Source organism: Cottoperca gobio, chromosome 13 (genome assembly GCF_900634415.1).
Source record: "Cottoperca gobio chromosome 13, fCotGob3.1, whole genome shotgun sequence".
NCBI lineage: Eukaryota > Metazoa > Chordata > Actinopteri > Perciformes > Bovichtidae > Cottoperca > Cottoperca gobio.
In genome coordinates, this window is record NC_041367.1 from 10,593,184 (window position 1) to 10,613,769 (window position 20,586).

At 42.0% G+C, this 20,586-nt stretch overlaps 1 protein-coding gene across 1 annotated transcript in view; it reads left to right on the forward strand.

Annotated features, from left to right (window-relative positions):
* LOC115017935 (zonadhesin) overlaps positions 1-18,829 on the forward strand; it is a 30,747-nt gene extending 11,918 nt beyond the window's left edge. The window contains exons 29-64 of the mRNA XM_029446679.1: positions 11-190; positions 1,501-1,617; positions 2,369-2,518; positions 2,689-2,841; positions 3,221-3,430; positions 3,932-4,036; positions 4,612-4,756; positions 4,865-5,076; positions 5,275-5,493; positions 5,628-5,734; positions 6,500-6,653; positions 7,047-7,146; positions 7,388-7,560; positions 7,841-8,077; positions 8,232-8,419; positions 8,839-8,959; positions 9,264-9,414; positions 9,609-9,748; positions 9,986-10,132; positions 10,391-10,519; positions 10,969-11,124; positions 12,561-12,596; positions 12,761-12,922; positions 13,067-13,285; positions 13,562-13,732; positions 14,053-14,187; positions 14,944-15,159; positions 15,804-15,982; positions 16,279-16,381; positions 16,503-16,661; positions 16,816-16,978; positions 17,317-17,420; positions 17,530-17,709; positions 17,798-18,019; positions 18,388-18,568; positions 18,690-18,829. Coding sequence (XP_029302539.1) covers positions 11-190; positions 1,501-1,617; positions 2,369-2,518; positions 2,689-2,841; positions 3,221-3,430; positions 3,932-4,036; positions 4,612-4,756; positions 4,865-5,076; positions 5,275-5,493; positions 5,628-5,734; positions 6,500-6,653; positions 7,047-7,146; positions 7,388-7,560; positions 7,841-8,077; positions 8,232-8,419; positions 8,839-8,959; positions 9,264-9,414; positions 9,609-9,748; positions 9,986-10,132; positions 10,391-10,519; positions 10,969-11,124; positions 12,561-12,596; positions 12,761-12,922; positions 13,067-13,285; positions 13,562-13,732; positions 14,053-14,187; positions 14,944-15,159; positions 15,804-15,982; positions 16,279-16,381; positions 16,503-16,661; positions 16,816-16,978; positions 17,317-17,420; positions 17,530-17,709; positions 17,798-18,019; positions 18,388-18,509 — 5,465 coding nt within the window. The 3' untranslated portion in view covers positions 18,510-18,568; positions 18,690-18,829. The remainder of the gene's footprint in view (positions 1-10; positions 191-1,500; positions 1,618-2,368; positions 2,519-2,688; positions 2,842-3,220; positions 3,431-3,931; positions 4,037-4,611; positions 4,757-4,864; positions 5,077-5,274; positions 5,494-5,627; positions 5,735-6,499; positions 6,654-7,046; positions 7,147-7,387; positions 7,561-7,840; positions 8,078-8,231; positions 8,420-8,838; positions 8,960-9,263; positions 9,415-9,608; positions 9,749-9,985; positions 10,133-10,390; positions 10,520-10,968; positions 11,125-12,560; positions 12,597-12,760; positions 12,923-13,066; positions 13,286-13,561; positions 13,733-14,052; positions 14,188-14,943; positions 15,160-15,803; positions 15,983-16,278; positions 16,382-16,502; positions 16,662-16,815; positions 16,979-17,316; positions 17,421-17,529; positions 17,710-17,797; positions 18,020-18,387; positions 18,569-18,689) is intronic.
* Positions 18,830-20,586: the final 1,757 nt, after the last annotated feature.

The following is a 20,586-nucleotide window of genomic DNA, read 5'->3' on the forward strand; positions in this document are numbered from 1 at the left end:
TTCCTCTCAGGTTGGTTCTGTGTGTCAGCAGCATGGAACTCACAGCCTTTTGACCTGGACAATTACACAAATGCCAACTGTCTTTGTCCAGCTACATCCACAGGGGGGCGCTGCCAGGTGGGCTTTTACTGCCCCTTGGGTAGCTCAGAGCCTGTGCCTTGTCCACCTGGAGCCTTCTGTAACATCTCAGGTATTTGGACACTGATAATCAAAAAGCAACTCTTGCACACTTGTCACCAGTCCGCAGTCAGCATGTCTGGTTCTCCATGTCGGGCCCCAACGAGTAAACTGGTTTTCCTTCCAATCGAACACATTCATCTAGTATCACAAATAAGTTTTCACTCAGAGCTTGTAAACTGTGAAACCAAACAATGTAGAATAATGTAGTGTTTGTTTGTAAAGTACAGTGTATCTGAATGACAGAGGTCCAAAGCCAGACAACAAATCAAAGACATTGCTGTTCATGGTCATCACCTGAACCCCGAGGCAGCCTGCTAAAGCTACATTTACCTGTGTCTGACCTTTACTCATCTATCATTATCAAACATACATGTATAGAGAGTGTGTTGAAAACTATGCTGCAATATGTTTAACATGTTTTTGAATGCACAGAAAGACATGTTGTAGGTTTTGCTACGTAAATATATTACTAATTATATTACAAAATATATGAATTACCCAACAACAATATTTGGTCAATTTGATATTTGGAATATATTATTTTACACATTATTATAAATATATGAAAAATATACAAGTATTTCTGTGGCATGATGATGATGATGGAAGTGTTATGTTAATTTCGCTATATGGGTTTGGATTTAATTTTGGTCAGTACAGCTATTGTTTATGTGTTCTGTATATATATATATATATATACATACACATATATATATATATATATATATATATATATATATATATATATATATATATATATATATATATATATATATATATATATATATATATATATATATATATATATATATATATACACTAAAACAGTTTCTACCCCTGGGCCGTCAGGCTGCTTAACCATCACACCTAATGCAATACCCATAACCATCTTCACACATATACACACTCTGAATGCACTTTTAAAAAGTATAAAGTATATCAATATTTTTTACTATTTATTCCCCCGTATGATTGCTTATGTTGTCTGTCCTACTGCCGTGTTTTTTAATGTTATGTATGTCTTTGTATTTTTTGGGACAGAGTTGCACTCTGAATCTCGTTTTACTTTTTGTATAATGGCAATACAAGGCTTTAACTTAACTTTTATATATGTTATGACTTTTTAAAAAGGTATTTAGATGATTGTACAGTATGAAGAGTGATAAAGAGTAGATAAGACAACTCTGGGGCAATTTGATTCTAGACCTTTTCGGGGCGCACGTATTATTCTGCAGAAGCGGATGTCGGTCTAAAGGTGACTTATACATAACATCTATACGTATATAAAATACACATAACAGTACTTATGTTGCTCAAAAGGTTTGGCTCTACCGATGGGTCCCTGCTTCCCTGGGTATTACTGTGTTGGAGGAGCCACTGAAGCCAGACCAACAGATGGAGAAACAGGCAGCGTCTGTCCACCTGGGGCATACTGTGGTAAGCCCTGCTTTAGTTCTTTGGAACGGTTATATTACTAACAAAGTCTTTAAGCCTATTAATAAAGTAAAGTAAAGTGCTTGTTGAAGTGGAATAGTACATTGGGCCCACAGATGCCTAGCATAATGCCTAATGTTGACATTTATAATTGAGTTTAATAGGAAAACATTATTATGTATTCATCATATCTCCACCATACATGAGCTGTTGGTGTCTGCCACTCAGAATTGATGAGAAAAAGTAATCCATGTCTATGTTTATGAGAATCTGTGTAATTGGACAAGATAGCCTTAAGCAAAAGTACACTGAGGGCGTTTAGAGAAACTGACACCATCAAATAAGTATTTCATATATCCTGTGCAGTGTAAGAATCTGCAAAGTCTTATCATATCTTATTTTATGTTCAAAGGGCAGCTCTATGGAATTGATTGGAATTGTTTTTAATAGGAAGAAGGCCCCCAACCTTTAACATTGAGGTCTTGTATCTCCAATTTCTTTCCACAGTCCAAAGACATGCAAATTAGGTGGACTAGAGACTCTAAAGTAGCTGTAGCTATGACTCAGATAGACCATACAACATAAATTACCCATGGGTATGAGAGTGAGTCATCTTGTGTCTGTCAATAAACTGGTGACCTGTGTAGGGTGTCTTCATGCTTTCTAGCTTTTGTGTCCTACGGCCCCAGAATAGGTATTGGAATGTAAATGCAATAAAATGAATGGCTGAATGAATGACTTTTTCTCTCTACAGTTGAGGGCTCAGGAGAGCCAGAGTCGTGTCCAGCTGGTACGTTCTCCTCAGTGCCAGGTCTAACCAGTGAGGCTGGCTGTCAGCCCTGTACCGCAGGTTTCTACTGCAGAGGAGCAGGTCTGAGGGCTCCGACTGGACCATGCGGCCAAGGTCAGTCAGCCAATACATTGTGTCGTGATTCATTGGTATTATAACACTTAAACAAGTTTCTGGCAGTTGCCTGTTTCATTTAGATATGTGGGTTTGATACGTGCTACGTTCTGCTCCAACCTCCTTTCAATCTTTGCCCACGTTATTGTATTGTGTCTTTTGTCACCCAGGCTATTGGTGCCCACCTGGTCAGACTGGAGCTACAGCTCTGCCGTGTCCTGCAGGCCACTTCTGCTCACAGGGTAGTGGAGCTCCAGAGCCCTGCCCGTCAGGAACCTACCAGGACAGAGAGAAACAGGCAGTCTGCGCTGTCTGTGAGGCGGGTAGGGGACCTCTTTTATATTCTCAGCAGAAGGATATATTTCTTCTCTTTTTTAAACACTGCCGTTTGGCCTTGTGCCATTTCTATTTCGCTGAATAGGGTGCAATAAAAACAGCTCTCAAGCACCCAGCAAGTGTTTATTTATTGAAGTTGATGGCTTACATGCACCTGTTCAATTTATTATTATATAGTAATGACAATAAACTTTATTTATACGGCACCTTTCTAAACAAAGTGTCGTTAGGGTTAGGGGTTGAAACGGGAATAAAACTGCACTTTACACGTTTGTTGAAAGAAGTATTCTACAAATGTGGACATAAGTGTTTGATTTTCAATACTGGCAGTGCTAATTCAAAAATATGCATTTCTCTTCGGTCAAGGTTACTACTGTGATTTGAGACTAGCCAATGCCTCTTTTCTGAGGCCCTGCCCTAAAGGACACTACTGCCCTGCAGCTACAGCCCTGCCCAACCAACACCCCTGTCCCATAGGCTACTTCAACCCGAGACTGCATACAACCAGCCTCACAGGCTGCATGCCATGTGCTGCTGGACAGTACTGTCCTTCTGTGGGACTTTCAGAGCCGGCAGGTGAGAAAGAGAGAGCCCTCTTCTTACTATTATCCTCTCTTCATTCATCTTCCTTTCTTAAATTTAGTTTGTCACTATTATTTTCAGCAGCAGTAGGTACTGCTATGCACAAGATGATGATGATGATAACAAAACTAGCTGATTATGTCTGATGAGGAAATTAGTATTGAATATATATTCCCATATTGTGTCACTATATAAAATATAGTATAGCTTAGTTTGTTACATATACTGTGTATATATATATATATTTATATAAATGGGTGGCTCACCCAAATTGCAAATTCCAATTTCTCTAACTTGGAGTGCAGTTTTGCTTTGGATTCACTGTATTTGCCTTGGTTTTGAGATGTATATCTCAGTGACTGATAGTACAAAACTTATTTGGCTGATCCAGTTGTTAAACCCAGACGTTGTAGTCTTAAGAGTGTACTGTGGAGCTGTAGATATATCTACATTACTGTATGATGATTATATGTTGTGATACTCTTCTACCTATAGGACCATGCAATGCTGGTTATTGGTGCAGAGAGGGAGCATCATCTCCCAGCCCACTGGATGGACTCTCCGGTTCCTTGTGTCCGCCTGGTCAATACTGCCCCTCAGGTTACTGTCTTGTCTTCCCTTAATGAGCAATCAGCCAGCAGCTGCTCCAGTGCTGCTATACTGTTAATGCCTGAAATGTATTAAGTTGCAGGCGGTCCACATTTTCCAAATAATGTTATCTGTAATCCAATGCTGATGCAGCTTGTTTTGTAGGATAATGTAACCAAATGTATACCGCGTGAGGCCATTAACATTCTACCCCATCATATTCAAGGGCTAAAATGTTTTATTCATGCTAATTATCATTTGGTGGCCTACAGGAAGTACTGACAACATTTATCTTGTAACTTGTGATACAGTTTTCTTCAAATTCATTTGTACACTTGTTCTCTCTGACTTGGGGCACTGACCCATGCTTTGAAAATACGGCTGTAGGGCAAACAGAATTGCTGCACGCAGCATGGGTGCTTGAGTGTCTCACTTATTTATCCGCCACACTTGAATTATTCTCACTGTGTGTTAACAATTGTCAGTGTAGTGTTTACTAAACCCCATAACTGCATTGTGCATAGTTTTTTTATATTTGTCTGCATATTCCTATAATGCTTAAGTTAATGTTTGTGTCATCTTTACAGGCACCGCAGCTCCTGTGGCATGCCCTGAAGGAAGCTGGTCCAACAGCTCAGGCCTGCGTATCCAGGAAGACTGCAAACCCTGTCGAGGGGGGTTTTTCTGCGACTCTGCCGGACTCACTAAACCTAGTGGGCCCTGCAGTGGGAGGTACAGCGGACTCCGATGAACTTAAGAAATAAACATCACTTGTGTCCTTGTGAAAAAGAGTATTTCTTCCTGTTATAGAGTTTTCATGTTCTCTTGTTCCTTATACAGATATTACTGTGTAGAGGGAGCCACTACTTCCACTCCTACTGATGGAATTACAGGGGGACCATGTCCTGAGGGTTACTACTGCCCAGAGGGAACTGTTCAACCTATTCCATGTGATCCAGGGACATATGTTGCTGTTACACATGCTACTCAGTGTGAGCCTTGTGTGCCAGGCTGGTACTGTGTGTCTGGCTCTCTTTACTTGTGTCCTACAGGTGTGTAGTTTGATGGTTTAATAAATTACATTTCCAGTTGTATGCTAATTTAAAACAAATAACAAATTATGATGCAAAATATTCACTAAAAACCTGAAACAAACAACAATGATCAGTGTAAATGCGGATGCAATTAGTCAACAATTGAACTACTTTTTTGTATTTTTTTTTTACATGTCCTTTCTCTGTGGGCTGCAGGCTTTTACTGCCCCAAAGGAACCGGATTTGACTTGAGAGGCTGTCCAGAGGGAACTTACGGTCCTGACCCCGGCTACTGGTCCGTTTCTCAGTGCAGGCAGTGTGACGGCGGCCATTACTGCTCTTCCAGAAATGGCACAGCTGTTACTGGACAATGTCAGGAAGGACATTACTGCTCACATGGAAACACCTCTCCACAACCTCTCTCACAGGCTGCAGGTAAATACACATTATTTACAGTATAAAAACATGTACAGTACAGTCTGATAATGAAAATGTTTTTTGTGAGGAAGTGTATTCCTGTTTTGAGATGGTTGACACATGGCAGCTTTGTTCTCTGTGTCTCTCACCAGAAAAGGGAGGACCATGTCCTGCCGGTCATTACTGCCCCCAGGCCACCATCCATCCTCTGCCCTGTCCACGTGGAACATTTTCTAATCACACCAAATTAGTCTCCCAGGTCACTTTGACTCAATATTGCACCCACATGTCACCTTGACAATGATTGAGAGTCTTTCTCTTTAACGTTACAACAGGATGTAGTTTCTTTTAGGTAGTTGTGAAATATTCAGCAACTACATATTCTTTTTTTCCCTTACATAATTCAAGATGATGTATGATTCTTAGGACATGAAATGTATAATCATATGAAAATAAATACAGACACAATGTGGTATATATCATTCAAAGTGGCTATTCCCTGTTTGTCTTGATATACAGACCAAGACTTGATTAAAAGCAAGAACATAAAAATAAATGGTCAATGATCTATTGTGAAATAAAGGCAACATTTGGTTAGAAAAAAACATTTTAAAATAAAAAAAACCTGCTGTCAATGTGAAAAGAAGCAGAATGAAAAATGAGTTATAAAACATATTATTTGAATATTTAAACATTTCATAGTTAAATGTTTCATCTGTATTTATTTATATTATTTATCTGTTAATTATTTCATGACATGTCTTTTTTTTGTTTAATGTTGAGCACTATCGGATATCTGTAACACTCTACTTTCCAAACAAGTTTTTGGTCCTGCTTCAGTACACCAGCCCCTACAGTATATACAGTGAAGCACGTACACGTTTTCTGTCCTTTATTGTGACAGCAAATCAATATCTAATCCCAAATCAATGTTACAAGGAGGCACTCGCTTTCTTTCATTTTCTCACAGCCTCTCTCTGCCTCTACCTTCCTCTCTCTCTGTTTCTTTCATTCCCGCTCTCAGGAGGATTGCCAGCCATGTCTCCCTGGTTACTATTGCGATGCTGCGGGACTCTCAGCACCTACGAGTGAATGCTGGGAAGGTTTCTTCTGTCTGGGGGGTGCAGATCGCCCTGACCCTCCTTTGAGAGACAGCCGGGGAGGACCGTGTGCAAAAGGTGATCAGATCTCTCTGAATCTAGACAGCTTTATCTCTTTTCTAAAAAAGAATGAGAGTGAAAACTGTCAAAAGAAAATGCAAGAAGACATAATGTAGGATAATAATGTAATCAGGTTGCTATTGTTTGACAGGAAAAGCTATACTTATTCATTGTATAGAATACAAAATAATCATGTAGCTCACAATTAAGTTGAACACTTGCATAAGCCCTGAGCCAGCTTAGTGAACAGGTAAACAACACATTTTTATGTTTTTAAGTTAATAGGGATAAACATAAGCAGCTGCTCTGTTGACAATGGAAATTGAACCCTATCCCCTGTGGATCATGCGTGACTCTGTGTGCGTGCTTGAGTTTGCATCACTTTTATGACTCTTGCCTTCACACAACCAGGTTATTACTGTTCTGAGGGCTCTGCAGCTCCAAAGCAGTGCCCCGTGGGAACCATCAGTACAGAGGAAGGCAGAGCCAGCTGCAGCGCCTGTCCCCAGGGGTAAACTCACACAGTCACTCTGCACTGTAAACATATAGACACTCGCATATGAACATGATGGATTATGAAAAACCTGTAACAATCAATACAGTATTTCGATGTTTATGCCCATAAATTATTCCTCTCCCCGCTCTGTATACATATATAATACACGCAGAGACACGAGCACATTCATGCTTCATTGTCACTCTCAGCAGACAAGAACTAAATTATGCCGTTCTTTTTTGTTTTGTCTGGATAGTTTTCATTGTCCTGGCAGTCATAATGGCTCTCTGTCGAGGACTTATGAATGTCCAGTGGGTCATTACTGCCCGTCCGGGACCTGGTCCAAACACCAGTACCCGTGTCCAGCTGGATCCATCAACCCCCTTACTCGGATGGCACAACCCCAGGACTGCTTGCCCTGTCCTCCAGGTCACACACCATTTACCGCTAATGACTATGAGTTTCCTTAAAGTTAAGTTGTTAACTCAGAGTTTAGGATGACCTTGACGGTCCATGGTGTTTAAACATTATATTAACAAAATAAGTCAACTTCAAAAGGCAGCTGTTAAAAAAAAACTGTAATCAAAAGCAGCAAAAATAATCACACAAATACTTGAATTATAACTGGGATCAATACAGTATGCAGTGCCTGTTAATTCAGGGTCATTTGCCATTCCACTCAATTTCACTCTTTTTCCTATCCACCCAGGCTCCTTCTGTTTGTCCCCTGGGAAGGATGTTGCATCAGGCCAGTGTGATGCAGGGTATTACTGCGTATCTGGGGCCTGGTCACCCACACCCGAGGATGGAGGGACGACAGGTGACAGATGTCCTGAAGGTCATTACTGTCCGCAAGGCTCCTCGGCACCACTGGCCTGTCCCAAAGGACATTACAGCAACACAACCAGAAACGGTTATCTCTCAGACTGCCTGCCTTGTCCTCCAGGTTGAAACTAATTTATGTTGCATACATTAGTTTTTAATGATGTGCCTTCTATCTGCCAGAAGATAAAGCCTCCATTACATAACTTGATATATCGAGGGATAATCCCTTCACACGATGTGTGCGGCTGCTTAACAGTGTTCCTTTCGTTTTGTAGGTTTGCTGTGTGTCACCAGAGGGCTCTCTTTCCCTTCTCATATCTGTCCAGCTGGCTCTTACTGTCCAGGCAAAGAAAACAGCAGTCAGCAAGCCTCTATACCCTGTGCACCTGGAAATATGTGCCCAGCTGGATCTGATAGACCGGTACCTTGCTTACTAGGGACCTACCAGGATTTACCCGGGCAGGTGAGGAAGAGGAAAACATGCAATCCCAAAGGCAATGTGCATCCACTATATAATGAAATTAGAATAACCTACAGTAACTACACTACTGTCTTACACAGTATATGGCTTGATATACGGGACTAAAAAATTTGTTTTACTCTAAAACTGGATCTAAAGTAGCGCTGTTGACTAACTGTTTGAAAGATGGGTTTTTAACTTACAGTGAGGCTTTTGTTATTTGCTCTAAGGGAAGTCATGGCCCTCCTGAAAGCATCTCCAGCATCTGCGTGTACTGTATGCATTTCATAGTTTAACTGTTATCATCTTCAACACAAGCAACAAACGTGTTCATGTCTGTTCATATTTGTGAACATCCCTCGTCTTATTTTTGTATTTAGTCTGTGTAGAAACAATGATGAGCATAACGTACTTCTCCACAGGCCGAGTGTGTTGAATGTCCAGCAGGATTGTTCTGTGCTGGCTCAGTGGATGCTGACACTGGGCACGTGTCTGGTCCTCTCACTCCCACGCTGTGTCCTAAAGGACACTATTGCCCACCAGGTAGGATACAATAGGGCAGCTATTCTAACATATTCTTGACAAATGTACTGTATGTGGGATGCAAGTGATGCTTCAGGCTCAGTGAGATTGATTAATGAACTATGTTGTATTGCAAGCAAAATGTTGTTCAATAGTGCTCTTGTTTTGTGTGTACTTGTGATTAAGTGGCTGTAACAGTAAATGGCTCTCTAATTATGCAAATGACCATTACAGAGCATAATCAAGATAAGGGCGGCCTTCACAAACTGCTCTGTGATGTTTAGTCCTGGACCATCTGTAGATATTATACACTATTTATCTACAGGAACACAGTCTGGTGTAGCATTCCCTTGCCCAGCTGGTGCCTTCAGCAGGCAGATGGGGTTGTCCAATAAGTCGGGCTGTGCGCTCTGCCCTCCAGGGAGATATTGCAGTTCCTCTGGTCTGGCTGCTCCCACTGGGGTCTGCTCTCCTGGGTAAAGCAGGCAAACTGAACACATACTTCATCATGTTCACAGATAGATTATAGAATATATCCCGTTTCTGTTTAATTCTGTCCCCCTTGTCTATAATTAAACCTCAATTATGCTCTGTCTTTCTCGCCTCTCACTTCCCACATCCCACATCCCCCTCCCCATCATCTCTGTCTTCACCATCTCGCTGCTCTTAGTTACCTCTGTATCCACGGTTCTGTTTCTGCCCAGCCAGAGGAGGGCCCAACAGGAGGCCGCTGCTCTACAGGGTCCTATTGCCCCCAGGGTACCAGCTATATGATTCCCTGCCCAGCCGGCACATTCAGCTACATAGACGGTGATAACCCTGAATATTTACACACATACACTGTTGCTGACATTTGAACATAATGGGCTGACTTAACTGGAGTTATCTGCACTGTTAGTGAGAATTCTTGTAATTGATGAACACATTTGTCACCTTTCTTCATCAGAAGGCAATTACTGAAAACAAAGTGGAATTATTTCACTCTAATTCATGTCATTTTTAAAAATAATTTATATCAACATTCATGTTGTGTTCTTGTTGTTCCAGGGGCGGTTTCTATAGAAGTATGTCAGTCCTGTTTACCTGGCCATTACTGCTCTGAGGTTGGCCTCTCCTCCCCATCTGGGCCCTGCAACCCAGGCTTCTACTGCAGAGAGGGATCCAGAACGGCCACACCTTGGGGTAATACCACAGGTAATAGGCTATTTGTAGTATAGAAAAACATCTGACACAAGCTTGCACCGTTTTATCTCAATGCGCCGGGTTTTATTTAACATTTTCATGACCTTTGACTCCACAGTGCTGGAGAGGTCTCCAAAGAACATTTACCAGTCTCCACTGCTTTTTCTTAGCAGTATTTATCTCCCAGGGATTGCATAAAACAGCTCTGGCCTTTTGGTGCACTCACTAACCTAATGAGTAATGACATCCAATAAAGGTCTATTGTCTCAGTTACAGGATATACCACATCGCCATCCACACATCCTGTCAATTCAACCCTGGGTCAGTTCCATGGTGGTGTGTGTCCTGCAGGCCACTTCTGTCCTAAAGGGAGTGCAAAGCCAAGCCCCTGTCCTCCAGGTAAAAAACCCAACATATCCAGACTGAGCTCTGAAAGAAGTGGAAATGATTTATTTATCATGAAACATGTGACTAAACAGAAGTGCATAAATCTCCTGTCATTTGCCTCAATTGCGTCTGACCTCTTGCTTTTTATTCCACTGCCTTCAAGGGTAGTGCACAGTTCCATAAAGCCCCCAGAGGTACAATATAATGGCTTAATGTATCCAGAACTTTAAAGATGGTTGTAAAGCCTAATGGGAGCCCAATAAAATAATGTAATAATGCTCAGCAAGCTTAACAAAGTGAAAGGACGGCGCCATTTATGGTGCATACATGACACTATTATGTGTGTGTGTGTGTGTGTGTGTGAGTGTGAGTGAGAGAGAGAGTGAGAGAGAGAGAAAACAAACTGTAAATAGAGTGGGCTTTATTTTTTACTCGCATGATAATTCATCTCCTCCATACAGGCACTTTCTTGGGGAGGTCTGCAGCTGAGTCGGAGGCTCATTGTGAAGCTTGTTACCCGGGTTCTTACTGCCCGTCGTGGGCTCAGACCTCTGCCGACCTCCTCTGTCCCCCGGGGTGGTTCTGTCCACCAGGATCAGCATCTGGACATCAGCCAGGTACATTACACATCATCAGGGGTCAGCTCAGGTTAAACCAGGGTAGTCTTTGCACTTCATCATCTTTTTTTTTTCTTCTTCTTCTTCTTCTTCTTCTTCTTCTTCTTCTTCTTCTTCTTCTTCTTCTTCTTCTTCTTCTTCTTCTTCTTCTTCTTCTTCTTCTTCTTCTTCTTCTTCTTCTTCTTCTTCTTCTTCTTCTTCTTTTAACACAATGTCTGATCACGTAAAGTAAGTCTGGTTTCAAATGATTATTTTTATTATTATCCAAGTTATGCTCACATGATGAGTTTGGTTCAGGAGAACAAACTTTATTTTCTTTACTTCCTGTAAAAGGTCGTACTGTAGTGCAACTTTACTTACGAATGATATAGCACATTCTCACTTAATCCTTTACTGTAGAAAGATGGTTGTACTTTGAAGTACGGTGAATCAATTTACAAACATAATATCAGGCAATTAGCAACATGCTCCATATGGTATTTGTCTCGTCCTGTGAAAACTATGTATCTCCAAAATCTCCAGCTTAGAAAAACAGCCCTCTTTTCTGGTTTGTGACAGTTGGTTGTTGTTTACGAAGCTTAAGAAGTTGGAGAAGGTACAAGTTTATCTTTACAGCTAAAAATGACTAATATTGAAGATACCTGGTTTTAAATAGACAGCGTCTATGTCACATCTCTTTTTGTGAGTTTTGCAGTTATTTGAAATATAACTTACAAGTAAGTTTTCTTTGACATATTTGACCATTTTGCTGTTTAACTAGCGGCATGTCAGCCTTTAGGACCCACCTTTTTGTAGCACTGATTGTAACTGTAATCCATTACTTTAGTCTTTTCCATGAGGTGTTTGGATTGTGTATGTGTATGCTTCCTAATGGTAGTTGTTCTGTACCTAGTGTAGTAACTGGTTCTGTGGATGTGAAGCAGAACACATCTCTTTCCCCTTAATACAACTACAAATTATACTCTGCATATTACATGGAGGTGATTTATATGCCTCAGATGTGCTCCTATTTTTATATTACACTCACATTTTCTTTTAAAGACTTCCTCGACCCCTTTTTCGCCTTTTGATCGAGAAGACGCCTTAGTACTTTGAACAAGAAATGGCCCAGAGCCTATAAAGAGTTTCCAACTCGTTGCTGTCAGTCAGGGCACACGCTGCTGAGTCTGCATTCTCTTCTCTTTACCTCCCACAGGATTTTCTCGCAGGACGAGTTCTGCTCAGAGTCACTCAGTCTTCTTCAGTCCTTTTTTTCCATTCTAAATAGAGCATGGCGAAATACAGCAGCCATGCTTGAAAATTGCCACGTAAATATATTTAAAAGAATATATTACATTGGTACAATATTCTATATTCACATTACTCTCGTTTTCATTGTAAACTAGGCAGGGACCAGATGAAAGTTTGAATTTTTCCTCTGTCTCATTGTGTTGCAGGACGTCAGTGCCCACCTGGCCATGCGTGCCCACATGGTAATGCTGAGTCTGACATATGTAGCCCTGGCTCTTTTCAATCATCACCAGGACAGCCCACTTGTAACAGCTGCCCACCAGGTAATACAAAAATAATTAACACGTGCACTCGCATGTATTAAGTGAATATATGAATATACAATGATATGCTCCACCTCGGCTAGGTTTCTACTGTATGGAGGGTTCGTCTGTGCCATCGCCGTGTCCGATGGGCAGTGTCAGTGCATCAGCTGGCAGGACGTCCCCGACTGACTGCTCCCCCTGCCCCTCTGGCTCTTTCTGTAACAGCAGTGCTCTGACAGAGCCGTCTGGACCCTGCAGCCCAGGTCTGACAGTCCAGCATGACCATAGGAAATTTTTGTCAGATAATTGAGCTATGAAAGTGTCTTTTCCCCTCCTGAATTTCTTCACTGTATTAAGACACAGTTTCCCCTGAATGTTGCAGTGTATAACCGCATTGTCTACCACAGGACATTTTTGTTCCCTGGGGTCCACTGAGCCTTCCCCTGTCTCCCAGCCTTACGGAGATGTTTGTCCCTTGGGACACGTCTGTCCTCAGGGTTGTGGGTTGCCCAAACCCTGTCCTGCTGGATTCTTCCTCCCAGATCCTGGAGCTTCCTCCCCCACTCAGTGCCACCGCTGCCCCCCAGGGAAATACTGCCTAAGTCCTGGAGGCTCACAGCCCACAGGTGGGAGATTTCACTAGGTTTATCATTAGTCAAGGACAGTTAGTTTTATCATTGCTCAAGTATAAAGGGCCAATTGTGTAAAATCCACCTGTCATGTTTCAGACGTTAACCACAACTAAGTACAGGTTCAGGTTCTACACCCCTGAATCGCTGCACGAATCTACACGTTTTTACGGGGATTAAAAACATGAATAATTAAGTGATTAGCTAAGATCCCATAATATGAGATAAATAATCATTCCATGTTTTTTTTCTAATACCTCCTTGTTGTGTTAGGTCTGTGCTTTGCAGGTTTCTTCTGTTCTGCAGGTGCAGACAGCCCCACACCTCGGGCCAACTCCCCTTTGTTTAGCTGTCTATGTGATATACTGGAGGTTTATACCACAAAGACAGACGCCGCCCTCTGGATTCACAATCTGCCCTGCTTCAATAACTCCAGTAATTCTGGTAAAATATGAGTTTCTTCAGTTTGTGATAACACAACAAATGCAGTGCATGCTATTCTACTAGAGCACAAAGCCTTACGCGTTGTGATAAATGTCCCACAAAGCAGCAGCATTTTTCAGCTTAACCTTCCCTTCCTCAAGTATTCTACAATTAATATTTGTCTTACAGTGTTGCATTTAAAAAAGATGTTCCCTTGGCAGTTTAAACTGTTTCATTGGGATTTAGAAGGAGGAGAGGGGCTCCTTCTTGGTTTCCTCTCTGCGAGACAAAGATATTAACTTTGACATCTTTCATGCTTTATCGACCATGTTCTATTATAGGTAGCGGCGCTGGCTGGATTAAAGTGGTAACTCCACCACAGGAAGATCCAGACCATATTGTGAGTCACTCACTGCCATGTCTCAAGAGTCCACATTATACCTGCTCCACCTACAGAGGAGATATATGCCCTAAGGGTGGGTAAATCCTGACAGTGAACTTGTGTGAGCTCGATGTGAAACTTTGTGCGTGGCCTCAGGCACACGCATGTTATATTTCTTACTCATGACGTGGACATCCCATTTACTGAAATTGCTGTGATCTGTACAGTCTGTGTGGCATATCCCAGTTTTAATACCACTTCATCTTGGTTTTATTCAAACACTCAAATTATGAATTATGTGTTAAAGTTGGTTTGAAGGATTAATTTTTTAATTAACTTTATTCAAAAGTCAATTCCACCCCATCATGTAATTATCTTCCTGATTCAGTAACTCGGTGAAGGCAACACAAGATAAGTATTGATGGATATTCAAATAGAATTACCCCCCCCCCCCCGCACAAGAACCTCTCTCTTCAAGGTTCACATTCCCCTATATGAAGACTGGAAGCTTAAATGCTGGAGATGGACTTCCCCCTTGAGAAGCTGCATATGCTTGGGCGATGGTGCGCATAAAACAGCCGCACTGAAATAACAGCTGAGGTCAGACCAACAAGGAATTCTCCCAGCAAAGTAATTACTGCCCCATGGAATATATATTAAAAACATCTAGTGGGTTAGCTGTTGATAGAAGAAGAAGAAAATAAAAGTGTAGGAAGGAAAAGCTCAAGTGTGAGAGAATCCTCTGTCTCTAGAGGGAGTGTTTGCTTAAGATCAGTGATCCTCCTGATTGGATTTTGGATGTTGCTGAAGTTGATTTATTTCAGTGAGACTTTCTGTGCCAATTTTTCAGGTTTCTATTGTCCTTTGGGCTCTGCCTACCCGCAGCCCTGTGAGGCCGGCTCTTACTGTAACCAGACTGGTTTAGATGCCCCGGCAGGACCCTGTGCCGCAGGATATCACTGCCCCAAAGGCTCTTTAAATCCCCATGCCAGCCCTTGCTCCACAGGACACTACTGCCCCCCTGGAACTCCTCTTCCTCTGCCTTGTCCTGTTGGAACCATACAAAGTGAGATCTTGCTCTTTTGTAATATAGCTGTAATTGTTCAGTTCATCTAATAATCTCATACATGTATTTATCAAAAGATTACTGTGTGCTGGATGTATTTTATTTTCCTTGAAAAGACAGACTATTCATGACAAGTCAGTAATCCTCTGCACTTTTTTGGGTCATGAATTAATGATGAATGAGTAATGAGACACAATACTAAACTGAGAAATACAACACCTAATCCTCTTTGTTGCATGCATTGTCAGTTTTCCCCGCTAATGTCCTTACATATCTTTGCAGTGCAGTGTTGCGGAGGAATATGAAAACTTCCATTAAAGCTTTTTTTTTATCTCCTTGGGCGCCTATTAATAATTTCAGTCAAAAGTGGTTTAATCGTGGAATTGTGTTCTTGTCTCGCGGCAGACAACCAGAATCCTATTAAAATGCGCTGTAGCTCCTTTGTATGGTTATGAATTAGAAACTGATGAGGGAATAGATATGTGTTTTGCATCAAATTAACATTGTTTTCTATTTTAATGTTCTCATTATGCCAAGTCAACACACACTGTGTACACATCGATGTATAGATAAAACATAATTCAATTCAAAACTTAAGTATATCAATTTTGGAATTAACTTTCCAATTGCGTGCTTTCCATCAGGCTCCTTGGGTGGGTCTACAGTCGAGGCTTGCCAACAGTGTCCTCCAGGTCACTACTGCCACCAGAGAGGAAAAGCTGAGCCAAGTGGCCTGTGTGCACAAGGCTACTACTGTCCTGAGGGACAGAGCTCTGCGAGACCGCAACAAAATGTCTGCTCAGTGGGACATTATTGTGAGAAGGTCAGCCAGCCAGTATGAGTCTCCCAGCTATTGTCTTGTCATCACTGCTGAATATTGTATTTGATGTGTCTGCATGAGTCTTCCTCGTCAGCTGTGGTTCTTATTCTGCCATGACAAGTGCATTACTGCATACTATAAGTCAATTGATGCGTTCTTCCTGCGTTTCTTCTCCGTCTCAGTCCTCTTCCTGTGTTGTGTCTGTCTCAGTCTCCACTGTTCTGGTTGCACCACGATTATGATGTAAGTTATTTTCCAGATATAAAGTCTAATAAAAGTCAATCTGATGTTTGCTTCAGGGCAGTGTCAGGCAGACTGCTTGCCTTCCAGGTAGCTACCAGCTCAGACAAGGCCAGGGCATCTGCGAGGCATGCCCTGCTGGTTCCTATTGTCGAGAACAAGGTAACGCTGATGGATGGACAAACTGCTGGATTTCAAAGCATTTAGCGGCTGAAAATGTTATTAACATTTCGATTCAACCAGAGTAAATTCCTTTTCATTTTGTACCATATCTGTACATCAGGAATGACCTTTCCACTTCCCTGTGAGAAAGGATTTTATTGCCCCAACGGATCAGCAAATCAACATCCCTGTCCAGAAGGAACCTATGGAAACATGTCAGGACTGGTTGACGAATGGCAGTGCTCACTGTGTGACCCTGGGGTGTACTGCAAAGGAGCAGGTACTTGTTATGTATTTCTCACAAAATATCCATCTTGCAGACAGCTGCAGGATACATTTAGTGATGTATTCCAGAAACATTTAGAGGTAAATGGTTTTATCACCCGCTGTTATTAGGGTGCTAAAACCATTTATTGAATGATATGTATTTAAAGGGAGGACTTTCCCGAGTGGGCCATGCGCTGCAGGGTTTGTTTGTGTCGGTGGAGCATCTGAACCTTCACCACAAGACAATCTGACCGGAGTCCCCTGCCCTCCTGGCTTCTTCTGCTCTGGGAGGACTTCTGTACCAAAACCATGCCCCAAAGGAACATTCAGGTACATATCATGAAATATCTCTATATACTTAATAATCCCCCTTATTTACAAGACATAATAGGATTTGAACTCTACAATTACACCAATACTACAATAGTAAAGCACATGGTGACTCTCTATGTATCTAGTAGTAATGTCTTACATTTTGAAGATGTAATCATATCCACAGACATTGATATTTTTTTTTTTAATATTTTTTTTTTGTTTTCTTTCTTTCTTGTTTACCTTGGTTATATGGTGCCTCACATCTTGAACAATAAATTAAGTTAGAAATGTTTTTAAACATGAGCTCACTTGATTATCATGTTGTTTATAGTTTGGTTTGCAACTTTTGTCAGTAAGCAGAGCGGGCTTGTGGATGAGTCTCAGTGTCGTAGCTGCAGTCCAGGCTTCTACTGTTCAGAGGCTGGCCTCTCTGCAGTCTCTGGACCCTGCCTGCCAGGTCAGCAATACGACCATTAAGTGTATCGAGTGATGCTAGTGTGGTGCATAATCTTACTTGATATAGTAGTGTAGCTATTCAAACTTTTTATTGAAGTGTTTCTCTCCAGGTTTCTACTGTCTAGAGAGATCCCAGACTGCTACTCCAATGTTAAGGGTATCTGGAGGTGTTTGTCCAGTGGGCCACTACTGTGCCGAGGGCAGCAGTGTACCCTCACCCTGCCCAGCTGGCTTTTATCAAAATGAGACTGGAGGGAAAGGCAAAGATTACTGCAAAACATGCCCGCTTGGTAAGCAAGAAGTTGACTTTTATCTATATTGTACACATTCCCTCTCCCTCTCCGAAGATGTCCTCACTGTATTAAATGTATTCTCCAGGCTGGTTCCAGGATGTATCAGGCCAGAAGGAGTGTAATCCTTGTCCTCCTGGGTTTCACTGCCAGCCCCCGAGTCCTAGCCCCACGAGAGGGAGCTCCACTGGAGTCTCCAGCCCTCTGCCCTGCCCAGCTGGCTACATCTGTCCCAGAGAGAGTCAAGACAGTCAGCCTCTTCCCTGCCCTAAAGGCACCTACAGCCCCAGCCACGGTCTCACCACCACAGGTAGAAACCCAGAACATTTGTGAAAGACGAGATCTAATGGAATTATATTGAACTATTGTCTGGCTTTAAAAAAAGAATTGCTCGATTTGGAGATCAATGACTTGTTAATGTAGAAGTGTTGTGGTGTAGCTCTTAAGGGCTTCAGTCATATTGGATTTTCTTTTTAGACTATATTAAAAAAAATTCAGGGGAGGCATTCTGAACAGTCTACAATGAAAGAAATGACCTTCCTCAATTGAGTTCATTTCAACACATTGCCACCTCCAGCAATGGGCAACCATGTTAAAGACATGTTGATGGATCCCACCTGGCAGGTAGCTTGTTTTGCTGTTTGGACTGAAGTCAAAGCTGTCAATCTGTGTTTGCAGGTGAGTGCTTAGTGTGTCCAGCGGGTCAGTTTTGTGGGTCAGAAGGTTTGGTTGAACCTTCAGGATCGGTGTGCTTCTGGGTTCCTTTGTCTGATGGGTGCCACAGTGCCGAACCCGACTGACGACAGAACTGGATCGCTCTGTCCACCGGGGATTTTCTGCCAACAGGGGCTAAAAGCAGGTATATGGAATAGAAGACACCTACAATTAATGTTTAGGTTTCCTAAATTTCTCCTGAATTGATTAATTTTAAAGATAATTTCCTCTTATTTTAATGTCTTGTTTCTCTTTTTGTGCTCTAGGTGATTGCTGGGCAGGGTTTTATTGCGACTGGGGCTCTAGCAGAGCAGATAACGCTCTGTGCCCAGCTGGTTTCTTCTGCCCCGGTGGAACGCCAGTCCCCATGCCTTGTCCTGCAGGAACATTTAGCTCAGAAACGGGCAACACACATCAACACAACTGCACAACTTGTACCCCTGGGTACTACTGTCAAGGTGGGAAATATCGATCGTCTTCGAGTTATCTGCCGCAAGAGCGCGAGCGTTTGTCTACATTGAACGTTCAACAATCAGACAGAGGAGAAGAATCCATACACTGCTTGTTAGAGATTGTAATTCATTTTCCAGCTCTAGTCACAATAGATTAGCATGCAGCACAGCCAGGTGACATGTTTTAATAAGGGACACAGTTATGATCAGAAACATGTTGAAAGGAAAGCAAATAAAAGCAACGCATTTGCAACCAATTATTTGGTGATTGTCCAAAGTCACACTGGGACGCACGTGCCTTTACTAATAGAGGCAGAGCTGATACATCTTGAGGTACAGCTTAAAGAAGTTACACCTCTCTTTATCTCAGCTAATCTAAATGTGCATTTCTTTAACTATGCAGTCGTATCTTCTCAAAGTCAAAGACGTCAGACATTCCAAAGGTGTGAAATCGCTTTTATTTTATTGGTGTCCTCAGATACCATCTGTGTTTAATAATTATTCTTGCTGCAGTTGAAGGTAGTGTGCAGCCTGCACTGTGTCCCGTTGGATACTACTGTCCTCCAGGACTGACTCTAGGACTGGAGTTCCCTTGCCCACCTGGCACTGTGCAGAGCCAGCTCGGAGCCTCCAATCCAGATGCCTGCCTGCCCTGCCCTGCTGGTGTGGAAATGATTAGTGTTTTCTTTTATCATCATCATAACCTAACCCTTAATTCAAAACACAATAATACAAAAATAAATTCACTACATGTGCACAGTCAAGAAGTCACTGTGCTTCAAATCTTTATGATGATAAATACTTTATTCTGTTGGTGTTTCCTGCAGGAATGTTCTGCTCTCAGCCTGGTCTGTCCCGGCCAACAGGACTCTGTGAGGCAGGACTCTTCTGTCCTGTGGGATCAACCAGCCCTAACGCCACTGACTATCAGGTGTTGTTCCTGTTCTCTGTTGCCTCAGTTGGTCTGCAACCTGGAAATGTTGGTCAATAGGTCCTTGTTCCCAGGCAAAGATTCATTATGATATTGGTGACCCCATGACCTTTTTATATAATGAAACCTGAAAAAAGAAATCGAAATCTGATTAGAAAATTGCCTGAGCACATTAATGCCCCATGCTTTACCCATTATCTCTCTTTTAACAGCACCATTAACTGAAATGTCAACTTCAGAAGATATAAAATGTGGCTGCACTTGCATTTAATTAGCTATGGTTATTGACGGTGCCTTTATGATTAATTGCTTTTCTCTATCACTAACATCAAGCCTACATTTCCACTGGGACACAAGAAATATTCAAATCTAACTGCCAGGAATTTCTCACACTTGTTTTGCTTTTTGCAATATATACTTTGCAGTAATATGTATTTTAGTAAACTATGCCATCAAAAATACAAATGTTATTGATTTCAGTTTCTTTTTTTTTGTACAGGGGAATTCTACCAGAAGCCACCTTTGTCCTTCTGGCCACTATTGCCCCTCTGGCACTGGCTATCCACTCCCCTGCCCCACTGGCTCTCTCTCCATCTCCGGAGGACTGAAAGGAGTTGATGGATGCCCACCCTGCCCCCCTGGACTGTTTTGTGACAGGCCTGCAATAGCAGAGCTGTCACATGCTCTCCCATGTCATGCTGGGTAAATGCTTCTGCTCTTCTGCTTTTTCAGTTTCAAATCTTGGGTCAAAGATGTCTTGTGGAAACACACAGTGTATTG